The sequence below is a fragment of the Vombatus ursinus genome, unplaced genomic scaffold (assembly GCF_900497805.2).
Source record: "Vombatus ursinus unplaced genomic scaffold, bare-nosed wombat genome assembly UNPS02011700.1, whole genome shotgun sequence".
NCBI classification, from domain to species: domain Eukaryota; kingdom Metazoa; phylum Chordata; class Mammalia; order Diprotodontia; family Vombatidae; genus Vombatus; species Vombatus ursinus.
The window spans coordinates 4020055-4046458 of NW_020951478.1; the positions used below are offsets into that span (position 1 = coordinate 4020055).

Below are 26404 nucleotides of genomic sequence, written 5' to 3' on the forward strand. Positions count from 1 at the left end.
ATATTTTAAAACATCTACGATTGTGAAGTGATATGAAAACACCTGTGATTTCTGTTGGTGACAAAATCACCAGTATTGTGGCTTGTTTCTACTTTCATAAGTGACAGAATTGCTAAACTTCAGTTAGAGTTTAGTGAAATTAGAAATGTAATTTGTTTCTCATCCAAGTTTATAGACCTTCTGAAATCTGTCTGTGGACCCCATGTTAAGAACCCCTGCTCCATACAAAAGGTGTCTAAATTCCCTAAGTTCAAAATGATATTCTTTGAACATGGGGCATTGTAGATGGCCTGCTTCCTGAATAAAGCCCAACCTACTGGCCCTAGGCCCCAGCCATGGTCTGAAACTATAAAGTACATGTGTCATAGAGCTGAGGAAGTAATACATTCTAGATTTTGGGAGCCACTTGTACTTATATGTGGGAGGAAAGAGAAGGAATATTGAGTACAGGACCAGCTACCAGGCCAGTTTGATGAAACAAAGAGTGCAGGAAAGGAAGTAATATGAAATCATACTGGCAAAGTAGGTAGGAGCCAGGTTGTGGAGGGCTTTTAAGGTTGGGCTGAGTAAGTTGTAGTTTATTTTAGGGTCAATTGGGAGCCATTGCAGATCTTTGAGTAAATGGAGATGATATGGAAAAATCTGTTATTTTTAATGCTTCTAATAGTTTAAGCCTAGGCAAAGTAATCTTTCTGGACATTTGAAAGTGGAGACCAATCTGTGAGTGGTGAAGTTTTACATGATATACATATATGTATATTTTTTAATAAGACCTGTGATTTCATTAACATGAGGAACTCATTGTGAAAAACTTCCCAAAGCAATGCATGGGAACTTCTCTTCAACTTCTCTTCAATTTAAAGTCTTATAGAGTTGCCTTGATCACCAGGAAGTTAAATGATTTTCCCAGAATCAAACATCTGTTATGTGTCACAGGTAGGACTTGAACCCAGGTCCTTCTGGATTTCAGACCACTATTTCTTTATCCGCTATACCATATTGCCTTACATATTGTCTTTGCTTGCTGTTTTTTAGGGTCCCTTAGCTAACTTGCCGAGCCTGGATTCAGTCTCACTGAAGGCAGCAATGGTAAGGAAATCATAATTTCATATCAAAGCATTATTATTTGTGTTTCTCGAAGGCTTCTTTTTAATGATGCCTTCCTTCTAGATATAATTTGTCTCCTGTGATTTTTTTTTATGTCTGCCTATAACATATAGCATTTATATTAGTCTAAGGATAGTTATATAGCTGATATTTCATTGACTCAGGCATTTTTATACCTTTATATACTACACACACTGAAACATATACATGTTCTGCAGTGTTCTGATATAACCTAACACCATATTTTTTATATATTGTTATATTTCTAAATCCCCCAAACATAGCCTTAAAACAAAAATGAACTCCAATGTACCAGTACTTAGAGATGTATACAATACAGATATATACATGACATTTATAATAACATAAATAATTATATTAAATAAATATATTTTGGTACATATGTGCACACAATTATTCACAAATCAATATACATCTACATGTAGGCATATAGCCATATTTACATCACCTCCCACATTCCAAATTTTAAGATATAACTTAAATTTAAGCTATATATTTTAAAGGTTACCATCAATTATATTACTTCTGTGTATCATAATTCATAAGAATTTCGAGGCATTTACAAACTTTGTAACATTGGTCAACCGACTTTGGGGATTGGATATACTTAAGGCCAAGAGGGAATTTGGTAGTATAGAAGAAGTATTGGCTTTGGAGTCAAAGGACCTGCATATTAATGAATTAAGTATGCAATTTTAAAAATAAGCAGACAAACTCAAACTCAGTATCTAAGAAGAAGTCTTGAAAATTTATGGAGAAATTTGTCTCTAGGGTGGAAGGTGAGAGAGGGAGGAGAAGGGGAAAAAAAGAAAAAAAGACATTTACATGATAACTTTATTAAATATTTAAAAGGAATAGCAAGTTGTACATAGAAGATTTGCAGTTTCATATGTAATCATCTTTTTTTATTATACTATGTTATGGAAATGATTGTTTTATTCCATAAATTAAAAATAAGATAAATAAAACATAAAAAAGAAAAAAATTAATTTTAAAAATGGAAAACAAAAAGACCATAGAAATGATAAAGCAAAAAGAGAACAGGGTAAAATCACAACAGATAAGAAATAAAATTAATTGTCAAAACCTTACTACATGTAATCAGTGTGCTAGCAGAAATTAGAAGATTGCTTACAGAAATTTAGGGACTAGAGAGAGACTAGGCCTGTTATTTTATTGGTATGTAAAATAATTCATCCAGTTCTAGAAAATTAAATTGAGCAAACCATAAAGGAACTACCAAAGGAAAAAATAGTCTGTTCCAAATGGATTGATAGATCAGTTGTATCAAATATTTAAAGTCCAGTTAATACTATTGCTGTACAGATTCTCAAAAAAAATAAGAAAGCATCCTATCAAAGTCCTTTTATGAGATGAATATAGTCTGATAACAAACAAGGACAAAGCAAAAAAAGAGAGAACTATAGACCAGTCTCAACAATGCATATTAATCTAAAACTTTTAAATAAAATCCTTGTATAAAGACTGGATGAGTATATAAAATATAAAGTAAAATATATACATATATATCCAAAATATATTTTAGACCAATATGGATTTATATATGGGAGATACGGATAGTTCAACATTAGGAATATAATTAAGATAATCATATTAAAAAATAAAAAACACTCCAAACCATATGATTACATCAATAGATGCAGAAGAAGCCATTGGCAAAACTTAACATTAATTTTTATTAAAAAGAAACATACCTTTAGCATAAGCATAGAAGGGCCATTTTTTAATATAAAAAGGCTGTGTATATTATATGTGTGTTCTAGAATTTATGTATATAGAATTATTTTCAGTAGGGAAAAACCAAAAGTTTTTCCTAGTGAATATAACTATAAAGCAAGGATTCTCCCTGCCCCCATTGTTAATTGGTATAATTCTAAAAATACTAGTAATTGCAATAAGACAAGAAACAAATTAAAAGCATAAACATTGGCAAAGCAAATACAAAAGTCCCTCAATTTGCTGATAATTTAATTTGAAGTCAAAAAGATTCATTAAGCTCCTACTATGTGTTAGGCACATAGTTAAGAGTTAGGGCTATAAAAGAAGATTAAAAAAAACAGTCTCAGGCTAATGGGGGAGACAACGTAAAGCTATGTATAAACAAGATATATTCAGAATAAATTGGAGGCAGTCTCAGAAAGGAGGCATTAAGATTAAGCAAAACAAGGAAAGGTTCTTTCAGAAAGTAGGACATGGATGAAGCCAGGGAAGCCAGTAGGTGATGAGAAGGGAGAGTGTTTCATCCTTGGGGGACAGTGGAGGACAGAAAAGTTATGGAGTCTGGAAATGTGGTGCCATGTGGGAAGAACAACAGGGAGGCCAGTGTCACTAGATTTCAGAATACATGGGGAGGAATAAGTTTTAAGAAGACAAAAAGGTAGGCAGGGGCCATCTTATGAAGGGCTTTAAAAACCAAGTAGAAGGTTTCCTATTTGATTTTGGAGGTAATGGGGGGGGGGGTGGCGGTCACTAGAGTTTGTTGAACAGGGAGTAACCCAGTCTCAGCTGTGTGCTTTATAAAGATCAGTTTGACAACTGAGTAGAGGAGATAATACAAAAAAGAAATAGTACTTCATTTAATTAGATAGACATAACACTTAAATATATAAACTACCAAGAGGTTACTTTATAAAGCAATGCAAAATAACAGGTCATTTGGAAGGAAGATGTCAAGACTCTCACAATGAAAAAAGCAGAAATAAAAGAGGAAGAGTACTCTCAGACCTCATATTATAAAGCAATAATTGTCATAACTATTCGATACTCTTATTTTTTAAATAAAAAGTAGATAACTGGAAAAATATAAATAAGGAAGAATCAGAAACAACTGAACTCAATAACCTCGTGTTCCATAAATCTAAAAATGTAAGTTAGTTTGGGAAGAACTCCCTTTTTGACAAGAACTGCTAGGAAAATTGGAAAGCAGCTTGTCAGAAATTAGGTTTAATCCTACATCTTACATCATATATCAAAACAAACTTGAAATGCATATGCAACCTAAATGTAAAAGGTAACACTATAAATAAAATTGTAAAGGACAAGATCTCATGAGTTTCACATTTATGGCTAGGGGGAGAATTATTAACCAAAGAAGGGATAGAGATCATCAGAAAAGATTAAATAGCTAATCTGAATTACATGAAACTGAAAGGCTTTTTTTTTATTAGAGCTACTATAACAAATGAAAGTGTTGACTGACAAAAAAAATTTTGTCAAATGTTTTAGATAAAGATCTGGTTACTTAATCTGCATTAAAAATTGAGACAGAGCCATTCTCCAACCTAAAGTGGTCAAATGATATGAACAGATAGTTCACAAAAGAATTGCAGAGTACTAATAATCATGTGAAAGTTTGTTCTGAATCACTAAGAAGAGAAATGCAAATCAAAACAACTTTGAAGTTTGACCTACATTCACCCAGAAAACCAGCAAACGTGACAAAAAAAATGGTAATACTCAATGTTTAAGAGAGTAGGGTAAGACAAGTACACTAATGTATTGTTATTGGAGTTGTAAATTGATCCAACTTTTCTAGAAAACAATTTGGATTTAACTAAATAGTTAACTAAGTATCTATACCCTTTGATCCAGAGATCCCATTATTAAAACATGTCCTCCGGGAAGGTAAAAGCCTGAAAGAAAAGTTCCATGAAATTCTATCAACCAAGACACCTAGAGCAGATCTTGCTGTGACCTCAAAGAACTGGAAACAGTTTCCTGTTGATTGGAAAATAACAAAAACATTGTGATACATGAATGAAATGGAGTATTACTATAGTATAAAAAATGATGAAAAAAAAAAGAAATGATGAACATAAATAATTTGGAGAAACATTGGAAGACTTATATAAACTGATGTGTATTGAAGTAAGCATAATTGGGAAAGCAATATATACACAATAACTACCACAAAAATGTAATTAGAAGCAGAAAAAAAAACCTGAATTTTTTCTAATTATAATGACCATGTTTGACTCCAAAGAAGATTTGAGAAAATACTTCTGTTAAGTTGGGGAACCACCACTGATTTGTTGGTTGGTTTTGCTGAATTGCTTTTTTTTTCTTCTTTATTTTTTAATGTTTGGTGTAAGGCGTAGTAGAAACATAAATTCAAAATGAATGTGATAGGAAAACATATAATATCAATAAAAGTAAGATAACATGTTTATTGAATTGAACAGATCATTTATAAAGTGGAGAAGATAGAGTTGAAGCCTAACAGTTTTGTTTCTTGTTTAATTGCACTAAAGAAATATTTGTTGGGGGGAGGGGTGTGGGTAAAGGTGGTATAGAGTAGGGAGGAAGAGATTGAAACTGATGATTAAAATGAATTGGGCAGTGCCAAGATGGCAGAGTAAGGAAGGAACTCCCCAGAGCCATTCCCTTTTCTTCTCTAAATAACTTTGCAAACCTCTTCAGAACCAATTTAGGAGTGGGGAAGCAAAAAGGTCTGTCTCACTGGGTGGGAGGGGAGTAGAGTCAATGAACAGCAGCCGAAGGCTGCACCCCAGGGGGCCAGGCTATGAGCCCTAGGACAAGCCACTACTGAGGCCCTCACCCCAGGCAAACTAGCAGCCTTAAGGCAGACCAGCAGCACCACGAGGCCCCACCCCTAGTGCTGGCCATCAACAAGGCCCCACCTCCTTGCTGGACAGCAGCAAAGTGACATCCCTGAAGTGGACCAGCAATAAGGCTTTGCTCACAGAGCAAGCCAACAGCAAAGCCATACCCATGGAACAAGCCAGCAATAAGACCCCAAGACCTGGCACAAGAAGCTTGGGACAGTATAGGAGCAGAGCCCAACTCTTATATAAAAGTACAAAGTCACAAAATAGGCAGAAAAAATGAGCAAAGGACAAAAAAATTAACTTGACTATAGAAAGTCACTATGGTGACAGTAAGGATCAAGGCATAAGCTTAGAATAAGACAACAGTGTCACAGTGGCTATATGCAAAGCCTCAAAGGAAAATGTAAATTGATCTCAGGCCCAAAAAAAGAACTGGAAGAACTTTAAAAGGATTTTAAAAATCAAATAAGATTAAGAGTAGAGGAAAAATTGGGAAAAGAAATTAGAGTAACACAGGAGAATCATTTAAAAAGAATCAATAGCTTGCTAAAAGAAACACAAAAATGGGAAAAGATATACAAAATTCCCTGAAGGAAACAACTCAAATGGAAAAGGGAGGTACAAAAGCTCACTGAAGAAAGTAATTCCTTAAAAATTAGAATTGAGCAAGTGGAAACTAAAGATTCCATGAGACAGCAAGAAATGATGAAATCAAGAGAATTTTTAAAAATAGAAGAAAAGGTGAAATTTCTCATTGGAAAAACTGACCTGGAAAATAGATCTAGGAGAGATAATTTAAGAATTGTTGCACAAAACAAAAGCCATGACTTTAAAAAAAGAAAAAGGGGGGGGCATTGATATAGAACCAAAGGGCAGAATAGATGTCAAAAAGATCATTGATCACCACCTGAAAGAGATCCCCAAATGAAAACTCTCAAGAATATCAATAACCAAATTCCAGAGCTCCCAGGTCAAGGAGAAAATATGGCAAGCAACCAGAAAGAAACAGTTCAAATATCATAGAGCCACGGTCAATTTACACAGGATTTAGCAGTTTCTACAGTAAGGAACTAGAGTGCTTGGAATATAATATTCTGAAAGGCAAAGGAGTTGGATTACAATCAAGAATCACCTATCCAGCAAAACTGAACATAAGCCTTCAGGGGGGAAAATGGAAATTTAATGAAATAGAGGATTTTCAAGCATTCCTAAATAGAAGACCAGAGCTGAATAAAAAAAAAAATTGATCTTCAAATACAGGACTCAAGAGAAACATAAAAAGGTAAAACAAAGAAGAGAAAACATAAGAGATTCAGTAAGATTAAACTGTTTGTGTTCCTACATGGCAAGATGATACTTGTAACTCTTACGAACTTTATCATTAAAAGGGCAATTAGAAGGAATATACATAGATATAGGGTGTGAGTATGAGTTAACTATGATGGGATGATATCCATAAAAACAAAATTGAGGGGTGAGGAAGAAGATTGTGCTTGGAGAAGAGGGAAGGGGGAGATAGAATAGGATAAATTATCTCGTTTTTTAAAAAGGCTTAAAAGAGCTATTACACTGGAGGGGAAGATGGTGGCAGGCAATGCTTTGAAGCTTACTGTTATCAGAATTGACTCAAAGAAGGAATAACATATACACTCAGTTGGATATAGAAATCTATCTTACCCTGTAGAGAAGTAAAAAGGGATGGAGATAAGAGAAGTGAGGGAGAGGTAGGGACTTGTAGGAGGAAGGACAGATTAAAGGAGGTGATGCTCAGAGATAAAACACTTCTGAGGAGGGACGAGGTGGAAGGTGAGAGAGAGAAAGATAAACAAGGGAAAACTAGGATGAAAGGAAATACACAGTTATCCTAAGTGTAAATATGAATGGGATGAACTAGCCCATAAAACAGAAGGGGAGAGCAATGGATTAAAAATCAGAATCCAACAATATGCTGTTTACAAGAAACACATCTGAAGCACGGAAACACACACAGAGTAAAGACAAGGGCTATAGCAGAACTCTCATGCTTCGGCTGAAGTGAAAAAAAAAGGCAGGCACAGCAATCATGACCTCTGACAAAGCAAAAGCAAAAATAGATATAATTTTAAAAGATAAGAAAGGAAACTGTATCTGGCTAAAATGTACCATAGACATCTCACTACCATATACCAAGATAAAGTCAAAATGGGTACATGATTTAAACTTAAAGAGTGATACCATAAGTACATTAGGAGAGCAAGGAATAATTTAGCTGTTAGATCTATGGAAAAGGGAACAATTTATGACCAAAAGAGATAGAGAGCATTACAAAATGCAAAAGGGTTAATTTTGATTATATAAAGCTAAAAAGCTCTGCACAAACAAAACCAATGCAACCAAGATTAGAAGAGAAGCAGAAAGCTGGGAAACAGTTTTTATAGCAAATACCTCTAATAAAGGCCTCACTTCTCAAACATATAGAGAACTAAGTCAAATTTATAAGAATAGAAGCCATTCCCCAATTAACGAATGGTCAAAGGATATGAACAGGCAGTTTTCAAAGAAATCAAAAATGAAAAAAATGCTCTAAATCACTATTGATCAGAGAAATGCAGATTAAGATAACTCTGAGGTACCACCTCTTCTTACCCATCAGATTGGCTAATATAAAAAAAAATATGTAAATGTTGGAGAGGATGTGGGAAAACTGGGACACTAATGCATTGTTGATGGAATTGCGAACTGATAAACCATTCTGGAGAGCAAGTTGGAACTATGCGCATAGGGTTATAAAACTGCATACCCTTTGATCCAGCAATCCTACAGTGAGGTCTGTATCCCAAAGATATTTCTTTAAAAAGGGGGAGGGAAGAAGAACTTAATTTGTACAAAAATATTTATAGCAGTTCTTTATGTGGTAGCTAAGAATTGGAAATTGAGGGGATGCCCATCAATTGGAGAGTAGCTGAATAAGTTGTGGTATAATATTTTAATATAATATTATTGTGTTATAAGAAATGGCAAGCAGGAAGATTTCAGAAAAATTTGGAAAGGCTTACACGAAGTGATATAAAATGAAGTGAGCAGAACCAGAAGAATATTGTACATAGGTATAGCAATACTGTGCAATGAACATCGATCCAAGACAATCCCAAAGGACTCATGGTGATAAGTGTTATCTGCCTCCAGAGAAAGAACTGATGGAATCTGAATACAGACTGAAACATACTGCTTTTCCCTTCCTTCTTATAACTTTCTTTCTTTCTTTCTTTCTTTCTTTCTTTCTTTCTTTCTTTCTTTCTTTCTTTCTTTCTTTCTTTCTTTCTTTCTTTCTTTTGTTTTCTTGCACAAAATGACTGATAAGGAAATGTTTTACATGATTGCACATGTGTAACCTATAACAGATTGCATACTGTCTCAGAGGAGAGAGGAATAAGGGAATAATAGAATTTAGAACTCAAAACTTTAAAAAAATATGAAATATTACATGTATAACTGGGGAAAAATAAAATATTTTTTAAAATGAATTGAGGTTTTTTTGGTTAATTCTCTGATATTGATGGGAATTCAATAATTGATGGGAATTCAAACAAATATAATAAAAATTGCGAGATTTTTATTGTAAGAGAAAAAGATGACTTATTCAGATTGGAGGAATTTTGTTTCTAAATTTAATTCCTTAAAAGAAATAGCTATGTTTGGAGCATTTCATAGGAGTTACACCTTATAACTTATCTTCTTTCTTCTCTTTTCAGGTTCAGTTTGATCGTTATCTATCTGCCCCAGATAACTTGCTAATGCCACAGCTGAATTTCTTTCTAAGTGCCACAGTAAAGTAAGTATTTTATACTTTAAAAAAGTAGTAAACATTAAAATATAAATTAGGCCCAAATTAATGTATACTTCATCATAATTTCTACTAAAACTATCAGAAATTTAACATTATAGATGCTATAGAATGAGATTTAATTTCATATTATAGATTTAGAGCTATAAGTAACCTTAAGGGTTATCTAATTCAATCACCTTTCAGTTTATAAATGAGGAAACTGAGATTCTGAAAGGTTAAGCCAGTTGTCCATGGTCGTAAATGTAGTAAGTAAGAGGGCTGGGAATTGAACTATGCTACAAAAACATGCTCATTCCTCTGTACCAGTCAGCCTTCTGTTAGCTTGGGTTGTACTCCAAGAAGAAAGAAAGAAGGAAAGAAAGATTATTGCTGAGGCCATGGTTCCAAGCTCTCATGCATGAGCAGATTGTAATGGAATGGAATGAATTTTGACAGAAATCAGTTAAATCATATATTCATACTGGAATACTCTTAAATATGGTATTTTATAGATTGTTTTGGTTGTGTGAATCTGAATATCCACTGTAGAACCTCATTATAAAATATTTTGGTGTTACACAATTTAGGTATATTACATATTAAAAATATCTACCTGAAGGGAAGGTATTATTACCTCTGTACTTTGCACTGATCAGATATCTGTATTACTGTGTTCATTTCTGGTTATCACACTTTCAAAAGGGCAGTGATAAACCAAGATATTCCCAGAAAAGACAGTCAGGATAGTGAAAGGATAGAAGGCCAATGTGAACAATTTTCTTAGAATGAGAGCTGGTCAACAATATGCTAACTTGATAAGTAAAGTTGCTAAAAACTGAAAGTATTCAGAGGCTGAATATCCATCTATTAAGGGTATTCTTTCATTAGCTTGGGTAATGTCCTAGGTGACCTGTTATGTCTCCTCTAACTCTTAAGATTCTATGATTCCAAAACACAGATTAATTACATTCAATTATACCTGATAAAACATTGTACCACCCATAAAGAGCCATGTTTTATCTCCTAATGCCAGAGTTTTAAATTAATTTTACAATATTTACAAAATACTGATATTATTTGTTTGATTTAGCATCATGTTTGAGCACTGAGGGGCTGAATATATTATCTTGTAGTTTTATATTGATTGTATTAATATAAGAAAATCTCATAACATGATGTAATTTGTAATGGGGAAAATCAAATATATTTTAGAATATTCCACTTTTAATAATTTTTTATGTGAAGGTTTATTAAAATGACTAATTTTAATTTAGCCAGTTAACAGGAGAAGATTGTTAAGATTAGTGATATTTATCAAGATACACATGTATATAATAATTTGGAGTTTTGGTTTATATAAATTTCTTTTAAAGTGATTATAATTATTAAATTATTGTAACTACACAACAAAATAATTTTTTGTCTTGCTAACTAAGTAATCTAGAATGAATTCTTCCTCTGTTTAGAATGATTAATATTTAAGTATAAATTAAAGAGACTAATAATAGTATGGGACATTTTAAGTGTTTATATTTCTTTCCTTAACCTCTGGGGTCTCATTAAGGTTGGTTTAAAGCCCAAACAGTTCCATGCTGACAGGCTTTTGGCAGATCTAAAATTTCTATCTTTGCCAAAATTCTGTAAGTTACTGTCATCTGAGAAAAATGCTTTACATTGGTCAGACTGTACCTGGACTGTTTAGTTCAGAGTATTACATTTTTTGAGAGAAACCAAGCAAGTTAATGCAGGCAGAGAATAGGGGTTATGAGGTTAGTGAGGAGACTCAAAAACGATGTCATATGGGGATGTTGTTTGCCAAATGGAGTTTAGAATGAATGTATTCTCCAAAAATAAGATATTACCCCATTATTATTTAGTGAAGACATTTACATTGCCCATTTCATAAATTAAAACTAGCGGGTTTTGATGATCATGAAAGACTTTTTATAATTCTGAATTTCTTGGTCTTTTGGACTTGTACTTTGCTAATATAATATTTAAATATTGCAATCATAATGGATAATATAAATTAAAATGCATTAACAAAATCTAAGTATATTGATTCTTCTGAAATTTCAAATGAGCTGACCTTTTTTCTTTATATTCGGAAAAATTAAATGCCATTTTGAAAAATATTCTAGAGTGAAATTTAGTTAGTAATTCTGATTTTCCTCTGATTTTTTGCTTATGTGAGCAAAAAATGTGATAGTTACTTTTTAGAAATATATTGAGAAAATCAGAGTTTATTTTGATATGTGAAACATTTTAGGATAATCAGGATTTTTTACATCTGTTTTCTAGTAATACGTTTTTATGATCAACAACCATTCCTACTTTGAAAACAAATAATTGTTGTCCTTATTTTCATATGTTCAGAATGTATTTTTTTACTTATACAGTATATTAAACAAAAGGTAGAAAAGTTTATTTTATTATTATATTATTTAAAATAATATTTTAAAATTATTCATTCACTGGTAAATGAAAATTAGTTTTGTATATTTTCATATAATATATGTTATTTCCCTTCCCTTCTAACAGTATTTTACTTAGAGCTCAAATATATACGTGTGTGTGTGTGTGTGTGTGTATATATATATATGTATATGCACATATATATTTGGACTTAAAGTGTACTATAAATACTAGATATATTATTATCTCATACTTACATAGTGCTTTAAAATTTGTAAAGTGCTTTATGCTTATTATCTCATTTGATCTTCAGAACAGTCCTTGTAAGATAGTTACTCTTATTATCCCCATTTTACAGATGACAGAAATAAGTCTTTAGAGAAATTAAGTAGCTTACCCAGAGTCACATAGCTAGTGAGTGTCTGAGGTGAGATTCAAACCTAGGTCTTCTATACTCCAAATCTGCAAAAATGTTGTACTCTTGAAAATTTTAGAGTGCTTTTTTTCAGTTCTGGCCTCCAGCATGATGCTTACCATTGTTTTGATTCCTGCGGGTTATCATTCCTATATTTTTTTTTTTTTTGGTTGCTGTATAGTAACATTCTCTGACCACATCGAGCCTTGCAATTAGAATTAAGTAAATGGGATAGACGTTATTCAAAGTTGCAGAAATTGGAGTAGAAATAGGGAAAATCGACTTTTAAAATTCCATAATTTGGTAGACTAGGGGTAGTCATAGGAACTGCACTTGTAATTGTGGTGGCCTAGGGAGCAAAGTTGAAAGTCTTAGAAAGTTACCTCAAGCACTGAGAGACTGATTAAATGACTAGTCAGTCACACAGCCAAGATATGTCAGAGGCAGAGCTTGAATTGAGGTCTTCTTGGCATTGTGGCCAGTTATTTATCCCCTAAACCACACTATTTCTTTAGTTAGGTTTGGTAGAATAAAAACTTAGATTATTTAATGCACTCTGAGTATATAAAGGAAATGTAAACTTTCTCCACAAGTTTCCTTTACCTCTAGTATTTTTGCATTATCATTTCCACCAGAAATTGAGCCTACTTTCTTAATTTTCAAGGGAAGGTGAATTTATTCATTTACAACTTTCTTCTTTTTCTACTCTTTCCATTTCTTTAACCACTTTTAAACACCTCTCTACTTGCATGGGCCATCCAGAGAATCTGTGAATGAAAGCAGAAAGGATGGAAAATCCTAGACATCAAATTACATGTATTCCCTAAACTGATACAAGTCTTTCTAGTGGGTTATCTTTGTATAACAGTCATATTCTTTCGCTTTAAAAAATATATTGTGCCATATTAAAGAAAAAAGATTGTATAGCCTTATTACAAACATATATTTGCCTGTAAAATTTGAGAATTTGACTAGATGACCTCTCAGGCCCCTCCTAGCTTTCGATTTATGACCCTATAATCCTTTTATGTGTAGTTCTGTCTCCCTCACATTCTTTGAGGCCAGTCGTCCTACTGGGGGTGTAAGTGCCCCTGAAACAACAAGTGGACCAGGAAGTATCAATACTGAGAATCTAGTCAAGCAGGAGGTGGAGATGAGTTCTAGAAAGACCTCTACCCTCTTCCCAAATTCTCTCTTTCTGTCAAGGGCACTGCGGTCTTCTTGTTACTCAAACTCAGTCTTGGTGTTATCCTTTACTCCTCATTCTCACTCACTTCTCATATACAGCCTGTTGGCAAGTCCTCTTGTTTCATCCTTCACAATATTTTTAATATGTATCCCCTTGTCTCCTCTGATAGCCATACTGAACCAGACCCTCGTTACCTCACACCTCCAATATTGCAAGTCTTCTGGTTGGGCTCTCTGCCTTAAATTTTTCTTAAGGCTTCCTTCACCAGGCTGGCAAAATGAGTATAGGTCTGACTTTGTTCCCCTACTTAGTAAACTCCAATGGTTCCCAGTTACCTCTAGGATCAAATTTTAAATCTTCTTTGGCTTTTAAAATGCCTCACAACCTGACCTCTTTTTAGTTTTCCAATCTTCTTACAATTTATTCTTTTTTACATGTTCTACAATCCAGTAACACAGGCCTTCTTGTTGCTCACACATGACATTGCATCTTCTAACACCTTATCTTTTCAGTACCTATTCTTCCATGTCTGTAATACTTTCTCTTCTTGTTACTCTCTCTTGAATTCTCTGGCTTCCTTCAAGACTAAGTTCAAACCTTACCTGCTGCAAGAAGTCTTTCTTGCTCCCTACCACTATTAGTGAGAGACAGAGACAGAGAGCGAGAGCACTCTTAGCACTTAGGTGCATAGTAAGTGCTTAGTGATTGTTGATTTAACTTGACATGACAGTGGGTTGAGGTCAGGGTATTTAGAAGAACAAATGAATACTACAGATTCAAGCAGGGAAGCATTATCTAAACTTTAGATTCTAAAGTCTATGTGATCCAGTAAAGAGCTGATGTGTACTGTGGGTTCATGTAGAAGAGCCAAGTCAAAAGTCTAGAAAGTCGATGGATCCAAGTAAGCAAGCAAAGTCCAGAGTCAGCAAAGTCCAACAAAGAAAAGGAAGAGCAAATTAACTTATCCAAAGTAATGCTAGTGAACAAGATTATGACTACAGATCCTAAGGCAAAACCTTTGCATTCTTGACGAGTCTTATGCCCTTACTTTTGTGTGAGTGGACAAGGTCTCTCTAAGGTCTTTGTTTGCAGCCAGAATACCGAGTTTGTCCCTGAATCCACCAGGCACTCTATTTTGCTTTCTTTTCTTCTCATATCATGTGGTACACAGTGTTTAATAGATGATATTTTAATAAAGGGAAATAAATGTTCAGAATATGATCTTAACTTTTGAAGTTTATATTATAGAAGGCAATTGATAAATCTCCCAAAAAATATCCCCTTGCTTACTAAAAAAGATGGAAGATTGGGCTGAATGAACTGCTGGTTTAACCCAATGTGATCATTTTTATATTGACAGTAAAAAGGAATAAATGCATTTTCTATAACCAAAGACTTAGTAAACAGCAATTTAATATTCATGGGCTGCTTCATAAAGTAATGAGTACCCTATGGCTTATAATTTTAGAGGCTACATGCTAACTATCAGGAGTGTTTTAGAGAGTATTCTTGCCCATGGATAGGACTTTAGCATCACTTTTGACATCCCTCCCAGATAATTTTGTAGTTGTGGGTCATTTAGTATAGAATTGAGCACTGGAAGAGTCTTTAAGATATAATTTAGTCTATCGTCATTTTACAGATAAAGAAACTGAGGCCCCAGTGACTTGCCCAAAGACTCACAAAAAGTAAATGGCAGAGCCTAGATTTGAACCAGTCTTTTGACTTCTTTATTTCATTCTCATTAGCATTAAGTTGCCCTCTTAGCTGTGATTCTATAATAAAGCTCTATTTTTCAAATCACAGAAACTGAATGTTGAAATAAACTATTTTTAGAAATGTTAGATTTATGGTAATGACAAAGATTGTATCATGTTGTTATGGTAACTGAATGCTAAAGTACTTATTAATGACAAGCACACTAGTTCTAGAAGTGAGAGAGTTCATTTTTCATCATAGTTCAGTGCTTTAAAAATTATTTTAAAATAAAATAATTTCTGTGAAGTATATTTTAAGTATGAATAATATTACCTGCCTTTCAGTTCCATACTAATCATTGCATGAAATGTTTAACAGTTTACATGATAAGGTAGCTTAAAAATTTTTTCTGGTACATTTTTATAACTATGTATGTCTTTTTAACTAGATGAATATATAAATTTATCTACCAACACTATTCTGGGGTTTGCTCATAATGAATTGAGTAATTTTTCTCTTTTTTAATGTGCAGTAGCAACTGATCTGCCTTTTCAAAGATTTTTTTTTCCTTTCTCAAACAGTGAATCAACTATAGTAGCTTCTACACCAAATCATATAAGGATATTTTAGCCAGTCATTCTGGACAGTAAAGGGACCATGTGACAAAATATGAAATTTTAAATGAGTATTTTAATAGTAGCATAGGGTGCAGGAGTATCAACGTACCTCTAAGACACTTTCCTGTCTTTACTGGAACTTTATGAATAAAATGTCATCATCTAGAAGACAGCAACCAGCTACTGCATTTAAAATTCTAGGCATAGGCCCAGAGTGATCAAGTCATAAAAGTACACTGTTGAGCTACATTTGCCTTCTGGCTTGTGACCTAATAGAAGATGTACAAGCAGGTTGCTATCATTACCAGTTCTCAGGGAAAACTACTTAACTAACAAGCATTCTTCTCTGCCCATCTATTAGGTGACAAAAGGACAGATGTACTCCCTCTTTTTAGAAACACATAACTAAGCTAAGGCATCTGTTTGCTGCTAGTTGTCAGATCATATTTTAATTATGAGCATAACCTGGCAAAATAAACCATTGAATCTTTAGGAACTCTGCTGATTAGGAATGACTAATAATTTATAATTTGGGGCCTAGATAAAATTCATCTTTGTAATATCTATAAAGAACAGTTTCAAGAAGTAAATTGATATTGTAAACCTCAAGAGAATACTTGAAATAATATCTTGAAACCTCTTAGAAAAATAGATAACATTTATGGAGCTCTTTAAGGTTTGCAAAATGCTTTGCATATGTTATCACATTTGATCTTCACAACAATTCTGTGAAGTAAATACTGCTACTATCCCCCTTTTCCAGATGAGGGGACTGAGGCAGAAATAAGTTAAATAACTTGACAGGGTCAAACATCTAATAAAGTGTAGACCAGATCAGATCCAGCCTCTAACCTGGGGATGCCTGGAGCCAAAACAGAGCAGGCTAGGGACAGAAAAGTCAGGACACAAACAAAAGTTTAATTAATTTCAGAGTGAGGAAAATGACGTTTGCAAGTTGAAGCTGCCCACCCCTAAGAAGGAGGACTTAACATGCTGGACCAAAGGCAGGTTTTACATATATAAAATCCACTAGAGGGCTGGACCATGTGTGAACAGTATTGTCTCAAGTCTTGGGTCTTGTGATTGCTTATGGAGTACAGAATCAGAATTCTGTGGTGGGAACAGGAGTGCAGTACCTGTCAGTGACAAAGAACAGAGATGGTGAATATGTGATGGATGGCACTGGGAAATAGGGTTGCAAAATCTCTCAGTGAACACCTGGTGCTGGTCCAAGCAATATACTTTGCCAGAGGGTGAGATCATTCCAGAGCGCAAAAGATTATTGTTGTTCTGATCTCAGGGCACAGCCTGCTTGCTAGGCCTTAGCTCTGCAAAACTAGGTATCTCCAAAATATTTTGACCTTTCCCCTTTTTGGCCAAACGGAGGGGGTCTGAACGAACCACTACCCTTATGGTCAGTAAAGGAGAGGCAGGTATATGCCATGGGATATTGCCCAGGAGATTTGGTTCCTTTTGGAACCTTTTGGGGAAGTGTGTCCCTGGTAATTTATTGCTAATGGGCAGGAAGGCAAGAATGTCAGAATGAGAAAATGCCAACACACACTTGAATCAGGGCCTTAGTATTTGGGCACATAACAAAAGGGGAGAGAAAAAATTAAGACAGTAGACTCAGTCCATAGTCTGGAATCTTGGGAGAGCTATCTCATCTGGATGTTGGCAGCTTGTGGGTCCATCCACTGAGGAGCAGGAGCTTACTTCAGGTGATCCAGGTTTAAACAATGCAATAAAGTTTTTCTCACAATTCCCATAATTACATAATTACATAAAATCAGGTACAGACCACATTACTTAGAAGGCTCACAATGGACTAGTTCTGAGAAGGGAGATTTACATGTCACTAAGGTAACCAAGAAAACTTAAACATTAACATCAATTCCCATCTAACAGAGGCACAAACTAACCGAACACTCTTTTAGCCTGCAGAGGAGGTCAAAGCCAGAACAGAGCAAATAAGAGCCTTCTGGCTTGCGGAGGCTGGAGCTTAGCGGGTAGGAACAGTTGGTTAGGGGAACAGGAAGGATAGAAAAGATAGTGCCAGATGTTTCATGTGGTTGTCTGGTCCCTAGATACCTTTTCGTGGATGATATGTTTTATTCTTTATTCTTACTCAAAAGGGGGCTTTGTTTCTCTGGTTCCAAATATAGAGGTTCTGACCTAATCTAATACAGTCACCTAAATTCAGTTCTCCAATTTTGAAACTTCAGAGCATTTCTATTTATATATCATTTGCTGTCTCTCTCTTTACCTAAATCCTGTACTTGACATAATGTTTGACAGAATTCATTTGTAAATCTGTCTGGTTCTAGCACTTTTTTCTTAGGAAACTCATTTATGGTGTGTTCTTCTGTCTTTTAAAATTATCGGACAGATACTTTAAAAATGGAAAATATTTCATTTTCTGTTCCATTGTCAATACAATTTATGTGTAAAATCCAATTAATCCTTAATTAATAAATCCTTCGAACTTATTACCAAAACATACTCAAAGCCTGAATTTCCATGATAGATAAATTTGGAAGCCAATCATATACATTTGTGTATAGTTCTTAGAGAAAACAGACTAAGTCTGTTGCTCTTCTCAATTTACTATTCCAGTTAATTAAAAAAAAAACTTTTATATTACATCTTTGTCTTACTACCTTGTCAAATCATTTCCTGCTTTGGAGGATATAATCCCTAGGTTAAAATTAAAAGATGTTCATATTTGAATCTTATTATAATAACTCAGAGATGTTCCAGTATCAAATTAATAGATTTAGTGTTGTGCTTACAAAACTTCTTGATTATAGAAATTTGCTATAAAAGGAAAAAGAGGGATATAATTATCTCAAACAGAGGGAAAAAACTCCCTTAGCTGTGTTGGAAAAAAAAAAAATTCCCTTAACTCTGTTTGATTCCAGGCATGAGTTGTATTTGACAGCCAATCATATAGTCACAGAATATTAAAGGCAAGGTTTAGAATTAACCAAGTGGGGAATTTTCCTTTTCAGCAAGGAAATAGCACAATGGGGAAATAGAGTCAGGAGGATCCTACCTAAATTGTGCCCTACCTAGGTCGTCCTTGCAACCTTTCCCAGGCACTAACATCTACCTTTAAGCAGTTCTCAGACTGCTTCACGTGCCATTTTCTACTATTGGCTTTATGACAGTTCAGACAATTATCCTGATAATCAAGAGTTCAAAACAACAGTAAATTTACAGTTCCAGGAATTTTTACCTTAAGTAGCAAAACTTCACTAACCTCAGCTTAGAGCTTGGATATCTTTCCTCATGTTTCGCTAATAGTTAACATTTCATTAATCCTTTACTTACAAAATATATAACTACCCATATTATGGGGCTTCAGACATACAGAAAATGCCTAATAGTTGGCTCATCATTAATATATTGAAGCTACATTTTAAAACCACATTATATACTTTCACAATAGCTGAGATTTTCAAGTGAAAAATTTGCTATTATAGTAAATATAATTAGTAGTAGTACCTGTTTTATAAATAAATATTCTTCATTAAATATTCAACAGCTTTCAAATATCCAGTTTTATATCACATCTTTTTAAAAGCCTAATTCATATGTAACAACATCCAGATTAAAAATCGCTTTGTCTAACAATGTTTCTGTTTTACAATGGTCTCTCAAATTTCACAACACAAATTTAGAAATACAATGATAACATGAACAATAAACTTCAGATGACATCAATTGCATTTCCAAATTATCACACATAAAAACCATTGATCTTATTATCGTTGGCATTTTAAAATCACTTTAGAGTTATCAGATATAAAACAATTACATTCAGTTAGAGAAATAATAATAATGTAATGCTCAGCATATGCCAGTCACTGTGTTAAACACTTTTCAATCATTATATCGTGTTGATATCACAACAACCATTATTATTTTTCTCTTTACAAATCAGGAAGCTGAGGCAAACAGAGGCAAAATAACTTGCCATAAATTATACCTCTAATAAGTTTTTTGCAACTGGAACAGAGAAGGGTGGGCTTACCAAGGGTAGGGGCTGGCTGGCTCCACCACTTCATAGTGCTGGGGTGGCTGGTGCCAGGATCTCCCCATTGGTGGTAGTTCCAGGTGTCATGGCTCAGGGAATGCTGGCTATGGGGCCACCTTCTCAGTTCTCCCAACAGCTGCAAGTATTGCTGGGGCTGGGTCCACTTTCAGCTGCTGGGGCAAAGTGGGCAGGATATTCTAGGGGGGCGGGTTGAAAGATACCAAAGGGCACAGGACTATTGGGGCCACTGCCATTGTGGGGCCCTGCTGTGGCTACTACCCCCTGCTCCACCAGGTGGGACACACTATAATTCAAGTTTCCCTATAATTCTCTAGTATTCTCTTTTCTTAATCTGATTTGAGATGAGAGGGGTTAACAGAGAGATATGAGCTGTAACAAGATAGGATAAAAACTGAAAAGTCAAGGAGGGGTTAACAAGAGGTTGCTATATTGTTTACCTATTTTTTTTTCCCCACTCTTCATTTCTGGGATTTCTACCAACTAGCTTTCCTTTACTGACCTGGAACAATGAAGCCATTAATCTTTTCAACTTTTAAAACTTTTAAAAACTATTATAATATTTAATCCTTATTTTTTCTTAAAATAAATTTTACAGAGTGATACCCCAAAACTTATTAAGATGTTTCAGAAGGGGATGAGTTCCTGGAATTACCCAAAAGTCTCAGGAGTTCTCTCTTGCAATTTTAAAATGACTAATTGCTAAACTCAGTGATTAATCTCAAAACTTCCAGAGTCTGCTAAGATGTTTTTAGTGCTTCTACAGCTTTGATTATCTAACTTATTTCTTTTTTTTTTTTAATTTATTTATTTTGTTTTCAACATTCACTTCCATAAGATTTTGAGTTCCAATTTTCTCCCCATGTCTCATCTTCCCTCATCCCACTAACTCTATTTCTGTAGTCTCAATTTGGCCACGTAACAGGAAAAAAAAAAGGTGGCTTACCAGCTTTTCCTCTTTTCTTATAACCTAATCTCCTATGGAAAGCCTAAGGTGGGAGTTAGCCCTCCTTCCTGAGAAACTGAAAGTTCATTAATCTTTCCCAGTGTACTCTAGCTACAGACCTTAGCAAGGTTTTTTTCTGGCTGGCTGCATTTTAAGTCTTTCAAGGTAACAGAATCTAGCTCACAGGACAAATACAACACAGACATTCTGCGTTTTAGAAAGACATAGACAACACAGATACAAATAAAAAAAGAAGCAGAGTGCACAGTCCATAGCTGGACATGCTTTTACTAGTTTAAGTGAGAAAAAAAAGAAGTGCAGTCCATAGCTGGACAGGCATTTTACTGAGGCACACAGATCAGAAAAAAAGATCCCACAGTCCATAGTCAGACATGCCAATTCAGAGGTGTGCCTCACCAGAGTGGTCCAGAAAGGGGCCCTGGAGTTTTTCTCATAAAGAAAGCCAAGCTCAATCAAAGGCTGAGCTGGGATTGGAGCAGAAACAAAGGACAGAAGACTCACTAGACCTGGGGGGGGGGGGGGGGGGGGGGGGGGGGGTGGTCAGTCTCTGGAAAAATAAATCTCCAGTAGTACTAGTTCACTCCCATGGGTACCAGAAGATCCATTTGTCCCTGTTCCATGTCCAGTCTCACTTCTGACACCAATTAATGTCAGCCAGACCAGAACCAGCTTCTAACCTGGGAGTGCCTAGAGCCAAAACAGAGCAGGCTAGAGACAGGAGAGTCAAGACACAAACAAAAGTTTAATAAAGTTCAGAGTGAGGAAAACAAAGTTTGCAAATTGAAGCCACCCCCCCCCCCAAGAAGGAAGGCTTACCATGCTGGACCAAAGGCAGGTTTTACATATGTAAAAACCACTAGTGGATTGGACCATGACATAATCATTTTTAGGTCTTGAGTTACTGTTCCTATGGCTCCTGTGCTCATAGAGTCTTGGGTCTCATGATTGCTTATGGAGTGCAGAATCAGAATTCTATGATGGGAACAGGAGTGACAAAGAACAGGAATGGTGAATATGTGATGGATGGCACTGGGACATAAGGGGAGCCAAATCCTAGAGAACACTTGGTGCTGGTCTAAGCAGTGCACTTTGCCAGAGGGTGAGATCATTCCAGAGAGCAAAGGATTATTGTTATGTCAAGCTCAGGGCATAGCCTGCTTGCTGGGCCTTAGCTCTGCAGAATTATGTATCTCCAAAATATTTTGACAAAGGATATGAGGCAGAATTTGAACTCAAGTCTTTCTGACTCCAAGTCTTAACAGTATCCACTAGTCCATTTAGCTACTTCCTATATAAACAGCCATTTTTTAAATATTGTAACAGTTGTAAATTATTCTCATCTATTAAATAAATCTAGTCTTCCATAAACTTATCGTTATATTTCTTTAATTTAGTTCTACTTAACCTCTATTTGCATACATATTCATGCATAGCCCTTGACATACAAACAAGTGTCACTAGATGCTTTTAAATCATTTAGTACATAATTAATTTGAAGGCAGCAGTAATGAACATCTAAATACATCAGTGACGTGGTTGATTCCGTGTACTGGTTTGAGAATGTGGGAGGATGTGCATCCCCTAGTTATCCAGAATGTACTGCCTCAGCCCTAGGAACTTCCTAGGCTAGGATGCATCCAGAAACAAATTCCCAGGATCTGGACTTGGGTAATTCTTGAGCATGCGGGAGCAGAGTACCAGCCCATCTTCTTCTTAGCAGTTAGGTGGGATTCTTTTCCTTCCTGCAAATAGTGTGGAATTCCAGGGAATTCCATTTCTTTCTTTCTCCTTTCACTATTCCTGGACATGCACAGAAATTTGTCTTTGCTACTTAATTCTTATAGTAGCTTCTCCTTCAGACAAGCTGACCTTTTTTTTTCTGTCACTACTCCAGCTCCCTTTACCTGACCAGAAACAAAATTTCATAGTGAAGTGGGACAATTCTCCCTTGAGGACTACCAGGAAGAAGAAGTTTTTCTATTTAATTTTAATGGGTTTTTTGACCTAATAGAGTAATGATTCTGTAAGCCTTCATGGGTTTCTTCTGCTTCCTTTTGAGGGGGAGAGAGGAAGCCAGAAACAAGAGTTAAGCATCAAAAACACGAAGAAATTACATTTATGTAGGCTTTGCACTTTCATACATATATATTAACTCATTTGATCCTCACAACAGTTTTACAGATGAGGAAACTGAGGCTCACAGATGTTAGTTACTTGTCCAGTGTTGTACAGGCTACGGAATGAGAAATGTAGGACTGGAATCTAGGTCTTTTTATGACCTCTGTATTGCATCTCATAGAATGGAAGAAGTCAGAAAAGGTAGGTGAATAACAACAACAGGCCTATTTTGGATAGAAAACATTCTTTCTGCCTTAGTCTTATGCAAATAATGGGAAATCCATATATCCTAAAGTAATATGACTGATAATTAATTTAAGAAAATTTTCCTTGCCTCATTAGACAGTTTAATGGATTGCTGTAGCCAGAAAAAAAAAATTCATTTCTGTTGGTGAGCCTCTTGGAATAATGAGACTCTCTTCACTTAGCAATATTGGAAGCAGAGTTCAAATCTGTTACCACCCCTAGAAAAGTAACTCCAAGTATGTATTCCACTGATAATAGATCAGATCTCCTTGGTATGTGAAGATTTGCACAGGATTGTTATTATACATGAAGCTTGTCAAGTCACATGAACAAAGTTTCTGGTTATCCAGTCCAGACACATTTCTACTTGCCTACATCTATAAAAACCACACTTAAAAGAAAAGAATAATCTACTCATGATAATGAATGGTGGATTATGTGCCCATTATTTAAAAGGAATCAGGACAAGACTACAAAAAAAGTGTTAACATACTCAGCCTCTACTCCTGATAGTTTGATTTTTAGGGAAATTAGAAGCTTTTGGTTTTGTTGCATCATTGAGTGTGAGGAGCTGGGAATGATAGGAGTGGGGGGAAGGGAAGGAAAGAAATGCCTTTAATAAAGATGGGGGAGTTGATACACATTTTGAACAAATGCAAGTTTTTCCTGTTGAATGTGTGTGTGTGTATATATATATATATAAGCAGTTGGGGTTAAGTGACTTATCCAGGGTCACACAGCTAGTAAGTGTCTGAAGCCACATTTGAACTCAGGTCCTGGTGCTCTATCCACTGTGCCACCTAGCTGCCCCGAATGTATATTTTTAAACTACTTGCAGGTCTGTGGCAACCTAAAAGGAAGGCAGCAAATTGTCTGACCTTTGTATTCTTATTTTGTCAGGTTTTTTTTTTAGAAATGTTTATTTGATTGATTAGAGAAATGCGAATCAAAATGACTCTGAGGTACCACATCACACCTATCAGATTGGCTAACATGACAAAACAGGAAAATGATAAATGTTGGAGAAGATGTGGGAAAAGCGAAACACTAATGCATTGTTGGTGGAGTTGTGAACTGATCCAGCCATTCTGGAGAGCAATTTGGAACTGTGCCCAAAGGGCTATAAAATTGTACATACCCTTTGACCCAGTAATAGCACTTCTAGGACTGTATCCCAAAGAGATCACAAATGGGAAAAGGACCCGCATGTACAAAAAATATTTATAGCAGTTCTTTTTGTGGTGGCAAAGAATTGGAAACTGAGGGGATGCCCATCCATTGGGGAACGGCTGAACAAGTTGTAGGATATGAATATAATGAAATACTATTGTGCTATAAGAAATGATGAGCAGGCGGACTCCAGAAAAACCTGGAAAGACTTATATGAACCGATGCTGAGTGAAGTGAGTAGAACCGGGAGAACATTGTATATACACAGTAACAGCCACGTTGTGAAATGACTGACTTTGATAGACTTGGCTTTTCTCAGCAGTACAAGGATCTATGATAACTCCAAAAGTCTCATGATGGAAAATGCTGTCCACATCCAGAAAAAGAACCATGGATTCTGAATACAGATGGAAGCATACTATTTGCTCTCCTTTTCTTTTGTTGTTTTGTTTTATTTCTTCTTTCCTGTGTTTCCTCCCATTAGTTCTAATTCTTCTGTACATCATGACTAATGTGAAAATATGCTTAATATGAATGTATAAGTAGGGCCTATATCAGAGTACATGCTGTCTTGGGGAGTGGGAGGGAGAAAGAGGGAAAGAAAATTTAAAACTCAAAATCTTATGTTGAAAACTAAAAACAAATAAATTATTTAATAAAAAATTTAAAAAAAGAAATGTATATTTGCAAGTGAGTTATTTGTTACAGATAGGTACTGTTTGTTTTAGCCTGTTATTACAGAGAGGAGCTGAAGAAGCAAGGAGCAATGGTTGTAACTACTCAATTCATTGTTGAATGTGGACAGACTTATGCAAGTGTGTCTAGCTCATGAAAACATTGGCATTTAGGAAAATTTTATATCTTAAAATTGATTTATGTTACTGTTATGAAGGTAGCTATATCACTGTTTCTGTATGCTTGCACTATATTATGATCATAAGGCCACAAAATTAGAACCATGTCAGTTGTAGTCCAACCTCCCTTATTTTACAGATGAGAAAACTGAAGCCTAAATAGATAATTTCTTTTACCCAAAGTTACATGGGTAGTAAGTAGCAGAACTGGGATTCAGCTTCAGATCTTTTCATTCCAAGCCCTATGTACTACCCACTGTACTATTTTGTATAATATATGTTCTGATAATTATATAATATTTTATAGTTGTGTATATGTAAGTATACATTAATTTATAATTGCTTTTATGTGTGTCATATAGATAAAAATATAAAGTATGTTTCATGTTAGCATATATGTATATGTGGATAATTTTGTAAATTCGCTATTACCCATGATACTTTAAATATTTTGTTAAAATGAATTATATGCATTTGATTCAAGCTCATGGTTCTTACCTAGAACTTTTAATGCTTATTCGTGTGTTGTTTGTTTTTTTATAGAGAACAGATCATAAAACAGTCCACAGAATTAGTTTGTAGAGCCTATAGTGAACTGTATACAGCTGTGATGAATCCAGCCAATGAATACAAAGATCCAGAGACTATTCTGCACCGATCTCCTCAGCAAGTACGGACTCTTCTATCCTGACTGGATTGTTTGAACAATTTGGCAACGTTTTTCATTAGCATGATATTAAAGGTTTCTTTGTTTTCAGTCTGATGTCATTCTTTTCTGTCCTCTGAACTTTGTTGATTTGAATATTTCTTAAAATCAGGGAGAGTGGTTCTCTATGACACTGTAGCTAATGCCATTACAACATTCAAAGTAAATATCCTGACTTTACTTTGGTTGTTAATATTGGATCCATCCTTGTGTATTTAGGGGAAGATGTTCCATGTACTTACCTCTCTATTGTTCCAAATTCTTAGCTGAGATGAGGTGAGTTTTTAGGCCTTGTTTCACAACCCTTCTTGTACCCCTACATTTCAATGCCGTTGAACCTCTAAGACCCAATAGAGTGGAGACATTAACCTCAGTGAGGTTTTATTATTGTGGTTTTTAATAATTTTCAATTATAAACTTAATAGTAACC

The 26404-nt window shown here is 34.9% G+C and overlaps 1 protein-coding gene across 1 annotated transcript in view; it reads left to right on the top strand.

Moving 5' to 3' along the window:
* The window catches only part of COG6 (component of oligomeric golgi complex 6), a 137051-nt gene extending 111026 nt beyond the window's left edge, over positions 1 to 26025 (top strand). The window contains exons 17-19 of the mRNA XM_027856931.1: positions 1036 to 1089; positions 9449 to 9528; positions 25812 to 26025. Coding sequence (XP_027712732.1) covers positions 1036 to 1089; positions 9449 to 9528; positions 25812 to 25959 — 282 coding nt within the window. The 3' untranslated portion in view covers positions 25960 to 26025. The remainder of the gene's footprint in view (positions 1 to 1035; positions 1090 to 9448; positions 9529 to 25811) is intronic.
* The last annotated feature ends 379 nt before the right edge of the window (positions 26026 to 26404 follow it).